Source organism: Clinocottus analis, unplaced genomic scaffold, assembly GCF_023055335.1.
Source record: "Clinocottus analis isolate CAN_PGR_092001 unplaced genomic scaffold, fCliAna1.0.p SCAF_12, whole genome shotgun sequence".
NCBI lineage: Eukaryota > Metazoa > Chordata > Actinopteri > Perciformes > Cottidae > Clinocottus > Clinocottus analis.
The window spans coordinates 3,234,595-3,251,427 of record NW_027175843.1 but is presented as its reverse complement, the minus strand read 5'-3'; the positions used below and the strand labels follow the sequence as shown (position 1 = coordinate 3,251,427).

Here is a 16,833-nt window from a genome sequence, read left to right as displayed (position 1 = left end):
TGTAACAGGCGACATGTTTTATGTGGAATGATATTGGATGGATTGGTTTCTAGAGCGGTTTGACCTCAGCTTTGTTGCGGACAGCATGTTCTCTAATGAGAGGGAATCGATATATTTTTGCATGAATAGATCAAAACAAGCATTCATAGCATTTTGGATGAAATACAATTTGTACAGTTTAAGTTTTCCCCTCTCAGACCGTTCCATTTGACATTTTGTTTGTTGTCTGATTGGGGAACATCTGCTCTCTTCCCAGCATGCAACGTGCTCTACATCAACTCAGTGGAGATGGAGTCCCTAACGGGCCCTCAGGCCGTTGCCAAGGCCATATCCGAGACGCTGGCTGCCGCCTCCCCGGCTGCCGCCACCATTGTGCACTTCAAGGTGTCTTCGCAAGGCATCACGCTGACCGACAACCAGAGGAAGTGAGTCCGAACCCCCCCCCCACTCCATCTGCCCCGTTCGCCCCTAATTTTTTTATAACCGTGCACTGACATCAGGATATTTTTGGTGCAGACAAAATGTTTGATGTCTGAACGTAAGATAATGAGTTTGTTTTTGAAGGGCAAGTTTTAACACGAGTCTCTGCACACAATCAGAGGCACTACATAACACACGGGATTAAAGGATCAGGGTCGTATTACTCAATCAACAACCCACTTTAAAAGTTTTGGGATCATCATCTTGTTGTGAGCTACAGAGACAATTTGACAACTGGATTATTTCAGAAGCACGCAGGATTTTAAAAACAGAATCAAGGACAATTTAAGCACGGATTAAATTGGATTTGAGTATTAAGTCTGTTGTCCCTTCCAACTGAATTTTGAATGTTTTTATGTGCTTTGTAAGCTGTTTTGTGTGTGAAACGTTAACCAGCCATCTTGGCCAGCATCTTGTAAATGAGGTTCTAATTCTGAAGGAGTTATCCTGACTGAATAAAGGATTACACAGTTTTATTTTGTGCATAGTGCCAAGATGAATAAAACCCTAAACTAAACCATACTTTAAACCCCCAATACACTGATAGCATCGGCTAAGCTGATCACAAATATACTGGTATCAGTGTACATTTTAGAAATTGTGAAACATAAATGCCAATCCAATGTTTGGGGTATTTTAGAAACTGTTTCCTGTCCTCCATTTAGCACTGACACGTTTATTTTGCTCTTTTTGTACATAAAAGGATGTAAAAAAAAACCTACTACGAGCCAATATTTTATTAAAGTATTACCTTCCTCTATAAACCCCGCCCACTACCAGTCTCCTCATCAAATTCACAGACAGATAAAGTTGTAGGTTTTGGTTAAGTTAAAGTCAACGCAGGTATTGGTCACTATCATCGCACGCATGGAGACGTGTGCTTCTTCCAGATTAAACCAACTTTGACATACAGAAAAGCACATCATCTGCTAATCCACATAAGGCAGATTCCCACCATGTTTTATTTATTGTATTTTGCTGTTTCTTTAATCCTAATTTTTCAATGCTTCACAGGCTTTTCTTCCGACGCCACTATCCCACCAACACGGTCACGTTCTGCGATACCGACCCTCAGGACAGAAAGTGAGTTTAGAGACATGAAAATGATTCCTTATAATGCCGGTAGTGGTTTGTTTTTGGCTACCGAGGAGTTCCAAGATACTTTATGAATTTGTATGATCATTTCTGCTATTATTGTTTGCGTGAGTCCTGCGTTTCCCTCCTTTGATGCAGTTTACTTCATCGCCTCAAAATACACCAGCAAGTCCACGATGCACGAGAAAGCAGCTGTCTTCACAATGTTGACCGTACTTTCTTCAAATCTTTGCAGGTGGAACAAGCCCGAGGGAGGAACCGCCAAGTAAGTAACCCGCTGTGGATGACAGCGCCGCTGCTGATCTGATGTGTCTACGCAGCGAGCGGAGCGGTGGGGTTACGTGAAGCATGGCGGTCACTGGTGGATATTCACCAAGTCGAAGGCCTTTCGCCCTCATTGATAGACAGTTTGGACAGCTGTAATCGCAGAAAAGCAGCGTCTGCTGGGGTTGAGCATTATGAATAGAGGCTGCATCGGATTTCTCACCACAGATTGGCCGCCACAGCAGAGAGGAAACACTTTGAAATTCAACGTCTTTGATTAAATAGTTTACACATTCTTTTCTGACACTGACAGTGTGATTTAACGTTGCTGTCTGCTGTGTCTCCCTCGATGCTGGAGCTATTATAAAACCTGTTGTCCCCATCACTCACTTTGACACAAAACATACAGCAGGGAGGGGGGGGATTACCAAAGTTACCTTTTAAGCTGCTGAAGACGGTTTCTTCTGCGCTTCAATGCTCTCCAGACGTCTCACATCTCACATCAAAACGTCCCGGCACGCTGCAAAACTACAAATCCCTGCAGCGAGTCTCATTAGTAGTCTTAGGAAACACTTTGATGGAAATGTGCAACCTTCTTTTCAACTATCTGAAAAGCAACCAGCTTGAATCTAAAGAAAATATAAACTACTACCGTTAAAAAGTTTGGGGTCACAGAAATTTCATTTTTCAAAGAAAAACACTGATTTTAAATGAAGATAACATTAAATTATACATATTATACATTGGTAATGTGGTAAAAGACTGTTCTAGGTGGAAACATCTGGTTTTTAATTAAATATCTACATAGTGTATAGAGGCCCATCTCCAGCAGCTATCATTGTTCTGATGGTACATTGTGTTTGATCATCGCCTTAGAAGACTAATGGATGAGTAGAAAACCCTTGAAAACACGCTTGTGCAGTGATGTCACACAGCTGAAAACAGTCCTGCTGGTGAGAGAAGCTATAAAACTGTTCTTCCTTTGAGCTGGTTGAGGATCTGGAGCATCACATTTGTGGGTTCACTAAACTCTCAAAATGTCCAGAAGAAGAGAACTTTCATGTGAAACTCTCCAGTCTGTTCTTGTTCTTAGAAATGAAGGATATTCCATCAGAGAACTTGCAGAGAAACTGAAAATGCGTCTGAGTGACCCCAAACATTTGAACAATAGTGTAAATCTAATTTCAGTTTAGCCGATGTATTTGTCTATTGACAAGGATTCCATTGTGGACACAGTTCAATGCTGAAACATGGCCACTTCTACAAAAACATCTCTGCTGTTGTCTTTGCAGGCTGTTTGGGTTCGTGGCGCGTAAGCAGGGAAGCACAACGGACAACGTCAGCCACCTCTTCGCCGAGATGGACCCCGACCAGCCCGCCAGCGCCATCGTCAACTTTGTCTCAAAGATGATCGCGGCGCAGAAACGATGAGAGCTGTCGGCAAACCCCTCTGGCACTTTTTTTATTTCATTTGTTTAAACACCTTTTGGTTGTTGTTTTTTCCTTTTAACGACGGACACTTACTTTCTGTTTGGGACAATTCAGCGTTATTTTTTGTTTTTTTTTCCGCGTCACCTTATTTCTTCCGCTCTTTTACATTTTACGTGCATGTCTCAGTGCGTCTGTGTGCGAGAGACTGGGAGTGTGTGTTCGGAGTGTGTGCAGCTTGCGTGCATGTGCTTTTTTCTTTCTTGGACGGACTCCAGAATGGACCAGAGGAAGTGCAGGGATTGGGCTGTGTGTGTGTGTGTGTGACAACGGGACAGGAGGCGATTCTTGATCTCCTTGGCAGGGTAACACATGAGCGGGAAGAGAGGGAATGACATTGTGTGTGCAAATGTTATGTTTTTAGCAGTTGTTTCATTTTTGTTCATTTTTTTTTATAAAGAAGAAAGAAAAAAAAGAAGTCAAGTTGTGCGACGTGAAGGTGGATTGTAAATCTATCAGGCTTTTGAGTGGTCAACCAAAGATTTTAAAAAAAAAAAAAGTAGTCAGGGCGTGCATAGTGTGCCATTGTCGGAGGGTCGGAAGTATTCTTTTGTATAACAAATATGGCTGCTTAATCAAAAATACTGTTTCTTTCTGTTTGTACTGATACTGTAGGTCAATTATGCGCCGTTGCTATCTTGCAAACGATGTTCTCCAACATCTTTGCAGCTGGTGTGGTCTGTAAATATTCTAGATTGCTTTATGAGTAGGACTGTTCTAGATGACATTTGGTGCCTGACTTTCTTTTGTACTGCAGAGCTTTGTAAGAAAAAAGAAGAACATAAAACTCTCCCGGGGCTGTCTTAAATATTCAAATAGCCAAACTTGGAAATGAAATGGCTCTCCATGATTCCACGAGTTCTTTTTTCCTCGTTCGCTGTCGTCGTGTCGCTAAAGACGCAACAGATGTTGTGCCTCTGAAGTGCAGCTAGAGTCTGGCAATATCGTTTTAAACTACTTATTTGTGCAGCGGTTATGTCGAGGAAGGGCAAAGAAGAGGAGTAGCGTCCCATCTGCTGTCGTTCTTCTTCCAGTCTTCACCGAGCTGTTGGGCTCGATACTGAAGGGCTGAAGGCTGTTCTCCGTGGGGCGACGTTGTCCGGTTCGGCCCTGATCAGACACACAAAGCGTTCTGCAGGTTGTCTGTTGTCGCGTGGCCACCATTGAATGAGCGCTAATGTTAGCCTAACTCTAACTGTACGCTAGCTAACGGTTATTTGAAAACTATTTCTCAAGTAAGCTACCACACCAGTTTGCCTCCAGGCCTGCTGATTTCTGTTCAGCTCTATTTACAATAATTAAAGTACATATATCTCCGAGTATACATCAAAGGTCACAACAACAAAAAAAAAAGAATTACAATTGTCAGGTACATATGTGACATTTGACCCATCCTCAGTAGCCGTGGGCTACTGTGAAGCATCCGGGAAGGTGACTTTAGTGTCTTAGCTTAAGGATGCTTCGATATGCCGACTGTAAGAGCCGGGCGTCGAACCGCCGACTTCGTGGCTCAAGGACGAACCCGCTCTAATCGCTCTTTAAGTTAAATCTTTTTCAACTCGACGAATTGAAAAAGCGGCTCAAAGGAGCCGGCTCTGATCAGGGCCTCGTACTGCGCTTCACTTTTCAGTCTGCAAAGTTTCCGTCAACAGAAAGAAGCTCTTTGCGTCAGCCGAACAATACTGTTAACACTCACACCCTACCCGAAAGTAAGCTATACATATAAATATACATATACAGATATATATATATTAAAAAAAAACTTCCAAACAGTGACTTAAGATATTTATTTTTTTGCTTTGTTGCTCTGTTATCTTGTATACATGTATTATAAAGTATACATTAACTGAAAACGAGAAGAAAAGATTGCTTTTTTATTTTGGCTAAAGTCAAGTGCATTGACATATATATAAGGTGTAAAGTGTGTGCATTTCAAACTGTTGTATTTTAAATGTTTTTTGTTTTCACAGCATTACTTCCTATGGTTAACATTCTTGTTTTCTAGGGGAGGCTTTGTTTTTGTTTTTAAGAGAGGGGGGAATATTTTGTATGAAAGATTGCTGTTACTAAAGTCCAAATTGGAGTTATCCTAAAGATATGCCAACACAATTGTTTTATTAACTTAAACCTGCCAAGAAAATACATTGTCCAAGTTTAGCACTTAAATGTTGAAGTATTATCAGTGTGTTTCTACTTGTAAAAAGTGACAGACCCATTTCATGTCATAATAATAAGCGCATGTGTGGAGGCGGGACTTACTAGTTCCTGCCGCCCTGCAGCGCCTCAGTGGGTCTGGGGGGAAACCAGTCGGACCAGTCAGTAGCTGCTGCCCTCGTGTGGTGAGGAAAGATCATCACAAAAGGAACCGCTTGTGTTCTAACAGTGTTTTAGCTGTGACTTTAGCACGTCAAAGGGTATACGTTTGAGTAATCAGATCACTGGCAAAATTCATTTTAATGTTAATTCATGCTATTCTATTTAGAAAGTGAGTTTTTGTTTGTTTGTAAAGGAGCACCAAATATGAAAAACTCACCTTTTCATACATTCATTTTGGATATGGGGCTTGCTGTGTTTAGAAACACATTGATTGGAAAGCCATTTTAGATTTGGCTTCCTCTTCCTCTGCCACATGCAGGCTCATTGGAATAACCTGAATTCACCTGAAGAGGAGCATGACACGTGCCCTTTAATGTCCCATTTAAGGGTTGAGTAGCGGAGGTTACGACTCCACCTCCTTTATGCCTGACGTTTTAGGATCACTGGGCAGCATGATGTAAACTAATTAAATAAGGGTTAAAAAAAAAATTCACACGAAAAAAAAAGAAAGAAAATAAAACGTCACTTTTATATATGACCAGAATGTTCCATTATTTATTAGCAAGAGCCTGCATGCTCGAGTCGAGTTGTTACCTTAACGCTGCTGACTGTAATCTGCACACGTAGAACCCTCCAGTCCGACTCAACCCGGCCCAGTTGAGGCTTGGATTTTCATGTGACGACTATGTCTTGACAGAAGAATCTATATTTTTGCCTACGAAAAGCTCGTCGAGAAAAGAGGACGTCCTCGACTTCAAACTGAATGTTTGCTGTTTGTTTGCCGAGATGGAAACTCCAGCGGCGTCTGCCCTCTTCGACGGCTCCGTCTGGACTGTAGAATGTGTGTGAATGAGCTACTACGCCTGTATAGAGCTTTGTCATTGCTTTTGGTTTGCTACATTATATGGCTTTTACTATTTCTGATGGAAAAAAACACATTAAAAAGCAGTACAAATCAAAATGGACATACTCTTGTTTGTCTTTTGTCAAATATACAATCTTTTCTATCGCACAATCAATAAGAATTTAGAGGTTTCAGGTTAGTTGGCTTTGATTATATATATATATATATATATATATATATATATATATATATATATATATATATATATATATATATATATATATATATATATAATAACACATTTATATTACATACAAGGTGTTCGGGTCTGGACCCGGGCTAATAAAAGTGTGGAAATTGTAGGTCCTGTGTACCTGAATTAAATTATTAACCATATTTGCTGTTTATATTGCTTCTAATTGGTATGAAAAAAAAAACCATCTGTTGAGTATTTTAACATAAAATTGTTTGAATTAAAAACCCAAAAATACAGCGGGTCCAACAGACCCACAACACCTGCTGAGTAACAAAAAAATGAACACCATACATGGGTTAAGGGTACGCTATATTTACATGTATTTACCTTACCGCTGGTCTACCGCTATCTTGATGTGTAGGTGTGTTTGTGTTATTGTGTGACTTTGATGACTCCGAACTAACGTCACATCTGTAGTTTGAAACGTCACATCTGTAGTTTGAAACGTCACATCTGTAGTTTGAAACGTCACATCTGTAGTTTTCACTATCGGCTCAAGAAGTGAGAATGGCTTCAGGAGGACGAGACTCATCTCTGCTCCTGGCAGGATTACGTGGCGTTTCTATTAACATACATAGCTACCTAGATTGGTGGTAGTGCAATCTCATGACATCACCGCAGTAGTCTATAAAAGTTTGGAACTGCTGTAATAAAATTTTATGGACAGAAATGTTCTCTGCTCTTACCAGCTTAATACAATAAAAAAAAGGCAGACATTTAAAATAGGCAGGCGGCAGGAATGCGACACGATTACATTTTTTCGAAACGCTGTCATTCATTTTTATTTCAATGATGTCATGAGGTAGCTTGAGAACCCTTGTAAAATGAAAAGGACATAAAACCAACGAGAATATTTACGAACAGTGAAAAAACCTGCGATATCTCCCGAGGCGAAACAAAAGAATGTGACAGAGCGTGAGACTGCAGACTGAGACGACAGGACACCTTCACACTGCAGCACACCAGCAGCCTCACTACAGTACCAAAGAATAGGAATCTTCAACTGGGAAAATGACTTTTTTAAACCGAAAAAGGTACATTTGAAAAGCCCTTTTTGGGAGAGAAAAAAATTGGACTGAAAGGCAACAAAGACACAAAAAGAACCAAACTCTGCTTTACACTTCCACACCGGTGTGGAAAGACAGAGCTACAACATCAGATAGCATCAGAACAGCGGCCTGCCACCTGTAATCAATGCGTGGCATTTGTATTATTATTTGTAGTCGCAATGGTAAAAGTGATACTGAATAAAAATTATGACTAGATTTAGAATCAGCTTCAATTTGCACAAACATGAAATTTGACTCTAGTTTCTCTTTGCTCTTCGTACTTCTATACAAAAGATAAAATATAAAAGACCAAAAAAAAAGACATTAAGATAACAGAAAAACAGTAAACAGTGGCTTTAAGGAACGGTTTGTTTCTCTTAAAAAAACATCAGAGGGATGTATTGTGGCTCCGTTGATGCACAGGTTCTCTACTCTACTCTACTGTTGCAGGTTTACTGCATTAAAGTCGTTCCTTGTGGTCGTCTGCTCGCAAAATGTCTGCAATATTTTGTTCGGCCACTTGATGCCAGTGTTTCCTTTCCAAACTAAACAAAGCCACAGAGGCCGTCATAAATCCACTGACATTTTCCCAACTTTAGGTTTCTGTCAAATCTGTGTTCCTTAACTCCTAGACGCTCCATCTATTTCTATTTTTCTTTTAGAATGGTGCATGCAATGTACATTGCTGTTGTATGCATCCAATATGAAGACCGTATATTTTGTGCAATAGATTCTAAGCCGGCGATTGCAAATTGGCCCAAATAATCCTGCTTTCAGCCGTAGTCTTTCATCTTTCACAGAAATGTCTGCAGCAAAGGGTCAGACAGCGCGACTCCTCTCTTTCCTCAACATTCATGTACTTTTACAACCAGCCTCATGTCATGGGAAAATCTAACATCACCACTGGAAGTCCTGCTTAACGCTTCCTGTGAGCAGGATTACAATCTGTTCACCTCCTTTTCTCCCTTTTGGATTAGATTTGTGACTCAGTAAAATGCTAATTTCGTCTCCATAGGGGGTCCAGAATGACGCAATGGGGGGAATAAAGTGCTTTATTTGGGGGGTGACGGGGGAAGGGATTATCCTTTTGATTCTGCATTTGCTTCTGTGTACTGTTTTAACCACGAGCTTCTACCAGCGACATGATTTTGACTCTTTTATACTCACACTTGGCTTTGTGGACCAACAACTGCTGTATGCCAACTAGTTGCAAGCACATCTTGTTTAATACTGCTCTTATCATCTGGTTATGTACTTTGCTATCACTGCATGCGTTTGCTGCTGTCCTAGCTAGCTTAGCTTTAGTTTGATTGCTTTTTTTCTAGAAGGCTAACCTTACCTTGTCAGGACTGTGGTGGATTTACTGATACTTAATCTGTGTGATGTGAAGTCTGACATTACTTACCCCAATTATGTACATGAGCTTTCCGTAGCTGATTAGTTGCCTCATGGTTGGGCAACTGTCTGAGTACATTGCCTGGGGCGATTTGTGTCACATTTAGCAGCACAGAGAGAGAGAGAGAAGGTGGGGAAAACAGTGTGTAGAGCATGTACATCCATCTCACATTTATTTGGTAATTGTTGAAGCAGTAGAAAGACCAAACACGACGGATTTGGTGAGTTTTAGTTTGATTCTGTCGAGTTTGTATGAAGTGTGTTTAACCGCGCGCCGCCGCTCAGAAACATGTCCAAGCGGACTCAAACACCTGCGCTAATATATGGTTGGAAAATGAAATAAATACTACCTTAACTGTACATGAGTGCATGGGGGCGGGGCTAATCAAACTGTCATGTGAGTCATTTTGAAATATTCTGACAGACACCACTTTCTCTGGGATTCTGAACTTGTGATCAGTGTAACATGTTTAATGCCACTGAATACATGTTGCCAAATACTCCTTTCAGAAAACACTGCAGTTACTGCACGTGTAATATTGTTAAAAACCAACAATGCACATTCCATAAAAACCCATTTGTCTAAAGTTATACTAATTGTCTATATTTTTGGTGCTTTTTTTCTTCACCATTTTTTTCCATCTACTCCTGCAAAGCCTCTTTATAAAATCATTCAGTTTTAAAGAATACATACATTAGAGGTGATGTTTACTTACTTATTTGAAGGGAAAAATCTGGAAATCAATATTTGTCTGCTCGGCAAAGTGCGGTAAATGCACCAGAGCAACAGGTGTCTTGTTTCCTGCTGAAGCCTGTTGCCCATTGCCACACATGGAACCCTGTCACCATTTGGAGTGTGAGGCCTCCTGCCTCCCATCGAATACACCGGGGAGTCAGTTTACACTTCGCCAGATGGAGTGTAAAGAAAGAAAATGTATATACTCTACAGGAATGATCCTCCTCAGATATGACACAGTATAAAAGAAACCACGCGGGCCAAATGCTCTAAAAGCAGATTGACAATTTGATAATAAATACGCATCTCGACCAAGAAGCGAAGTTTTTTCTTCCACCACGAAACAAATAATACATGTTTTTGTGTGCAGTGTGTATAAAGTTTTTAATTACACCTTTGTGTACTGGATGTTTGCGCCCAGTATAACTCACTGGAACCAACAAATGTGTGTTACAGTACAGTGTCCATCCTGTGTCTGTGTGTTAACGTCGATTGCACAAATTGTATGTATGTGTGTGTGTTTTCTGGAGTCGTGAGTGACTGTCCATCCTGTGACCGGTACGTGTGACTCACTCCTATTCCAAATGTTTCCATCTTGGCGCCTCAAAGGCAAAACCATCAGAGTTCTGTCACCATCTGGACAGTAAAGGCCCTCCTGGGCTGGCGGCCGCCTCACGTCCCTGACTCAAAGACTTTGACTAAAAATACAACCTTCAGGATGTTATTGCAAAAGCACCAATACATGACTCGCCAGGATTTTTCTGCTTCTGTGGCTTTCTGCCTCGGTCTCCTTTCCATAAATAACTAAGGTGAAATTGCTCTCTCACACACACACACACACACAGTAGTAATAATGTTGTCACGCGGTCTAATAGGCATGCAATGGCTTTCTGCCATCTTAACGGCTTTCTCTCAAAACGGCGTTCTAAGAACTACGATCATTCCTCGTTCTCAACTCATGTGACAGACAAAAAAAATCATGTCTATGGTTCGGATGAATTAACTGATCATCCAATTTTAAAGCTATCGGAAGGCAGTTTCCTTGTGTTTGGCCCAGGCTAGCTAGTACAGGCCTAGCATAGCATTGTCACAGCGGATACGTGTCCGAGACTTCACGCAGTCACTGGATGTCAATAAATGACAACTTTATTCGGTTTAATCCGAGTACTAATATGTTAACTTGGTCCCTCTGAGGACTGAGAATGGTTGTGGTATGCGTGCCCCTCCCCTCTCTTGACGCTGGGTACAGCACGTGCCAGTAGAAGTAGTTCACGAGTGGCGGGGGCAAAGGTCAGCCTCCATAGTAACTTCACCGTATTGAGTTGGGGAGAAACAGACCGGCCCTCTTTTGTCCAAATGAAGACAGAGATGGACAGGAGGGAAAATGGCTCCAATAAAAGTCGAGTCAGCTGCGTAATAGAGCAGGCGAACCTTTTCCATGGTTTCATTTCATACATGTTATTTGCCCAGAGCAAGTGACACTTGTTACGTCACTTGACTTTAGACAGTCTGCTTGTCACAATATTATTCACGCTTGTGTCGTTGAAACGGTTGTTATCCTTGTTTATTACATGCTATCAATCCTTTTTTCTAACTTTGACCAAAATACTTCCGTTGCATAAACCCAACTAGTCATTTCACATGATTAACCAGGTGGCATTTTGCGATTTTTCTGCAAATGTCATACAAATCTGATGTATTCATGAACTGTGGACATTCACAATGTAGGTTGTGGTTTGCAGGTAAATACAACAACAGCATTTTTTTCTGGCGACCTGGTTGCCCAGAAAGAGCCCCACTAAGCTGAACTCCTTGATAAACTGGCCTGGGCTACGAATCATGAGTATGTGACTTATTCTGTGTGGGAAAATGTGCACCAACATTTTAACACAATTGCAATGTGGCAAACCTTACCCATCTGGTAAAAACGTGACCGCAATTACAAATGTTTGTAGAAAAAAAGGATCATTTCATTCAACTTGGGAAACTGATGATGTATATGTATGCAAGGCCTCCTCATCCTCCTGATGGGTTTCATGGCAGCACTGATGGCTCCTTCGAAGAAAGACAGCAGGCAGAGATGGATGCGACACTAAAACATGAGCCAGCACTCATCCCACGCTGTTGTGAATGTATGCTGTGCTCCTCAACAGAACGACCCAGTGCAACCGCCCCGTATTCACCAACCACCTGCCAACACACTTAAGCAGACAGGTGTCAAAATCAAAGTTTTACGGACAAACCGGTGCACTGTGTCTCTCTCTTTTGAACCCCGTCATGCTTCGTGTCCAAAGCTCCTCAGTCAACCATCATCAATCCAGGAGCCTCAATCCGTATCCCAGCCCCACTCCCCCCACATCCAATCAACACATCCCAGAGCCCTGTAACAGATGGCCGCAGAGGTCAGCAGGGGTTAGCTTTGGGTAGGGAGGGGGTTGGCTAAGGTTAGGCCGGGGCACAGTGGTGTTTGGGATTGTTGTGACATGGCCTGTCTGCCTGTCAGTATGCAAGTGGATGAGTAGCATGTGGCCACCAGTCCCCTCCTCCCCGCCGTGTACTCTCCCAGAGTCAGGGCTTGAATTGCAGGTCAAGATGCCGGGATGGAGGGATTCCGTGGTCATCCTAGACCCCCAAAAATCGGTGTTCAGCTTACTCAGCACCCCCTCGCACCTGCTCTGGAAAAGTGCTGTGTTAAGCCCGGGAGGGGGGGAATGTCCAAAGAAAACAGAAGGCACAAGGAAGGACTGATGGACCTGGCCAGTGAGGAACCATGATTAATCTGTGCTTATTAACCCCTAAGACCTTTGACCTTTTTGATTAATTGAAGCTATGTCTTTACTTGTTTATTTGATTTTTTTCATGGTGACTTTATTTATTTAGCAGAATATACAGTTGAGTGCATGCTTTGTGTGTGCTTGTCAAAAGCCCAGTCATAAATCAACATTTTTATCCACATTTTAACCTGTATATTTGCCACCCTTTTATATCCCAGTTGTTTTCACCCATTATGTTTTAACGTGGTGCAAGATTTCATCCATCACACGCTCAATATGTTTACATAAATTAAGGTATCCTATTGAAATCCAATGGTCCCACAGTCAGAGTCTTATTGCCTTTGGTGAACACTTGATCGTTCTTTTAGTGTCACCCGAGAGCCTCTTGTGAAATATCTCAACATCAACTACATAGCAAATATATTCAAAGCATATGTCGCATATTGACTTCTCTTTTGACACCATGAAGTAGACATTTTTACGTTTTTGAGTCTGTCACAACAGCTACTGGATGGATTGCAACTCAATTTTGCCTTTCTGTCTCCATTAGTACAAGTTGTGATAACTTCGGTGCTCCCTTAACTTTTTTATCTTGCATCAGCATCTGGTCTTCATATCCGCTACTTTGATTGATGACGAACTCGCTGCACAACTGACATTACCATCAACCTCCATCAATCAACCCTTAATAAATCCTTCCTTGAACCCTTCATACACTGGGAGCTATATTGCAGAGTGTGTCCACTGAAAGTAGGCTGCACTGTCAAATAAATGACTTTACAAATGATGACCGTAGCTTATGAGCTGTTACTTGTTACCTACTGTAGTCAGGTGGGGAGAAGAAAAGACTCAAAAGAGGGAGGAAAAGGAGGAACAAGATATGGACAGATTGGTTTCATAGCAGGGAAGCAAACACTGAACGTCTCATCTTGCCTCCAAAGCGTCTAGACTCCGATCACCGCCCGGTCCAGCACCTGAGTATGAACTTGCGTCCAACCCTACGTTCCTTGGCATCCTCTCCAGCCCTCCCTGCCGCCTGTCGGTCACACCTCAAAGCATATAACGCCCCTCCTCCACACACCGCAAATCCCAAAACGTCTATCACAGAGACTTATCGAAGTTTCTCATTGCATCGCCGCATTCTTTCCACTGCCACAAACGGGGCGGGCTGCCGATACTGTGTGAGTCCAAACTCGGAGAACTTCCTGACTGGATACAAAAGAAGGTGATGTCTTGACAAAATTCAACACATACATGCTTGTGCATTGCGTAGAGTTTACTAGACACACAGATGATGATGCTATATGTAGTTATTTATGTCCGGGACATCCTGAAACCCCAACGCTACAGAGGAAGGGCAGCACAACAAGCCCTCTGGGAGTCCATAGCTTACTGGACCACTGTTGTCTCCCTGAGGATACCCTGCTAAAATAAACAGCAAGAAATGAAAACAATGAAAATGAACGGTGGCTGACACAACATCAGCTGTGTGTGTGTGTGTGTGTGTGTGTGTGTGTCCGTGCATGCTTGTGAGCGTGCTCACTCACATATGTACGTCACTGATATCTCTGGGAAAGTGTTCTCTCGCTCAGGCCGGATCTGCGCTGGCAGATGCATTTGCCTGGTGGGACTGTGGGGATGTGTGTGTCTGTGTGTGAAGGGGTGGGCTGTAATCGTGGCAACTGTAAACAGTCACTGGTATTGAGTTCTTCCTTCTTCCCTTTTTCACAGTTTCCTTCCCGCGTTTGTTGCGTGCCAGTGCATGTGTCTGCCTATGTCTGTCACCGCCTGTGAGTAATGTCCAGATCTCTCCTCTTAACAGCATCGCCTGCCTATGGGGCGCCGAGGTTGTCGAGAGCGGTGGCTGCAGTCCGGTGGTATCAGCCTGGATCACATCTGGGAGACGAAAGCAAAGCCAACAAATAATACGTTGTGTAACATACATATCTTGGTGTCCACATTGACATCTAAAAACCTTTGCTCCAGGCTACAATAGAGGGTTTTTTTCAAGTAGGCTTAGGCAATAATGTGTTAAAAGTAACCTTGTGATTCTGTTTTAACAAACTATTTTTAAGAGTGCAATCTGAGTATGATACAGTTAAAAGGCTAAACCTAAGTCTAATCATTGGCAAAAGAAGTTCAGAAGGATTAATTGATTCCATCCTCCAGCCAATTACTAAATAGCAACAAGTAGTAAGATATGATTTTATGGGGGAATAAAATATTATGACTTGATTCACTATCTTTGCTGATTACATCTGTATTCATTATTTTATTATTCTTAACTATTGTCGACATGTATGTATATTTAAGCATGTTTCTGCGTGAGCATATGCTCTATATGAACACATGATCCATGTTTTATGCGTGCATGTGGACTGCGATGTATTGTGTGATGCAGCTGCTTGCAGACTAATTTCCCAGTGGGACAATAAAGTATATCTTATCTCATCTTATATCTTATATGTTGCTTAAATGTATGACATGACCTCTGAAGCAAAAATAACGTTACATAACAGAAAATAATCCAAATACATGTTGTAAGATAATGTCCAATAGCCGCTTGCGACACCTGTTCATGAGCCAGATGAGGAAGGAGGCTGCCACTCACAGTGGAAGCTGGCGTCATTGTCACGTTTGCACTTGTGCTGTGAAAGAGGAGACCCTGACATGAACCCAAACCACTTGCTGGCTTGGCTTCTGGCTCCCACCGCAGTAAAACAACAACTGATCCGCTGAGTGTTTCATTAAGTTAACAAGCTCTATGTCTTTCTTTTCTCTTCGTTTTCTCCACACTTAGAAATTCAGAGACTTTTCCTTAAAAAAAAAACCCCTCAGACAAAAACCTCAGCATGCAGTACTGAGTGACCTGGGAGGTGCTGGAGCTATGCAGCTACATACCGCCCCGCGCTGTCCAAATATGAAACTAACTGTCAAGTTTTAAGCTAACATTGCGGCCGGCAGTATTTCCCAAATGACTAGCTTTAAGCTACGACTCAGGCCCCAAAGTAAAAACACATATTAAAGATTATGGGTTCAGGGTGTCTGTTTGTACAGTGTCGCTGGTTTCATAAAAAATGATATAAAAAGAAGATAAAGGCATAATCTCCAGGATGTAAGGAACATTTGGCTCACAGGAGAAGGTATAACCACGAGAAGACTAAAGCACAGGACAGCCAAGCACCTTGCAAATTGACATTACATGTGCTAAAATCCTCTTGACTTCTGTTGTTGAATTTATCTAAATATATACACATCTAGACAGTTCTTAAGCTGACAAAAAAATGATAGTTTGGATGTTAGTGCAAAACAGCTAAGCCACTAGCCCAGACTGACAAAGTCTCTCCTTAAAGGGCCAGTAACAGAATATAATATAATTGTAATTTTACGCAATGTTAATAAGTTAGTTTTCATTGATGTATAATCACCTGAAACCAGGAATTGTTGTGCTGCTGTTAGCTTAGAATGATCCCTTCATATCTACATTGAGACCGGGTCCTCTCCACTGAGTCCACCATGTTGTTTTTTACAGTAGCCGAGAAAGGACAAACCAAATATTGATTCAACAATCCCCCCATTTTTATGACACCCGAAGGCCACCGTAGTTCTCCGATGTGCTTGTGAAAATGCGGCAATGGGAGCTGTAGAGTAGAAAACTGTGGCACCAACAGTACCGTCTAATTTCTGTTGCTCCTAAAGTAGTGTTATTATGGGATGGCTTCAGAGCAAACGACACATTTTGACAAATGACATCACCGTGATTTTGTGCCTGGGTGCCTGGGTGCATGCTGGATGCCGATGAATCCTACACACTGTCCCTTAGAGGCCAAACCACCTGTGACAAAGTCCACTGTGTCCAAACACAAACAAATACCTTTGCCATTAGAATTATTTGACAGATGGTAGAGTCACATAAAAAAAAATGACACATGGGATCTGCTAGAAGAGACTGCCAGAACGCATACATGGATGTAAACAATGTATGTTTCAAATGCTTTCAAAAAGTAGCATTGCAGATGTATATTCATTAGTCCCCAAGGAAACACATAATACGTACATTTCAATACACTCGAGAGGAAGTTTTGATTTATGCTTAGTTGAGATGGAAACGTTGATGTCTCGATAGGAGCTAAATG

At 41.8% G+C, this 16,833-nt stretch overlaps 1 protein-coding gene across 12 annotated transcripts in view; it reads left to right on the top strand.

Moving 5' to 3' along the window:
* The window catches only part of tns1b (tensin 1b), a 150,188-nt gene extending 146,467 nt beyond the window's left edge, over positions 1–3,721 (top strand). For all 12 annotated transcript variants that reach the window (XM_068573137.1, XM_068573142.1, XM_068573143.1 and 9 more), the window contains 4 exons: positions 257–425; positions 1,495–1,563; positions 1,811–1,840; positions 3,132–3,721. In XM_068573137.1, the coding sequence (XP_068429238.1) occupies positions 257–425; positions 1,495–1,563; positions 1,811–1,840; positions 3,132–3,270 (407 nt within the window). In that variant the 3' untranslated portion in view covers positions 3,271–3,721. The remainder of the gene's footprint in view (positions 1–256; positions 426–1,494; positions 1,564–1,810; positions 1,841–3,131) is intronic.
* The last annotated feature ends 13,112 nt before the right edge of the window (positions 3,722–16,833 follow it).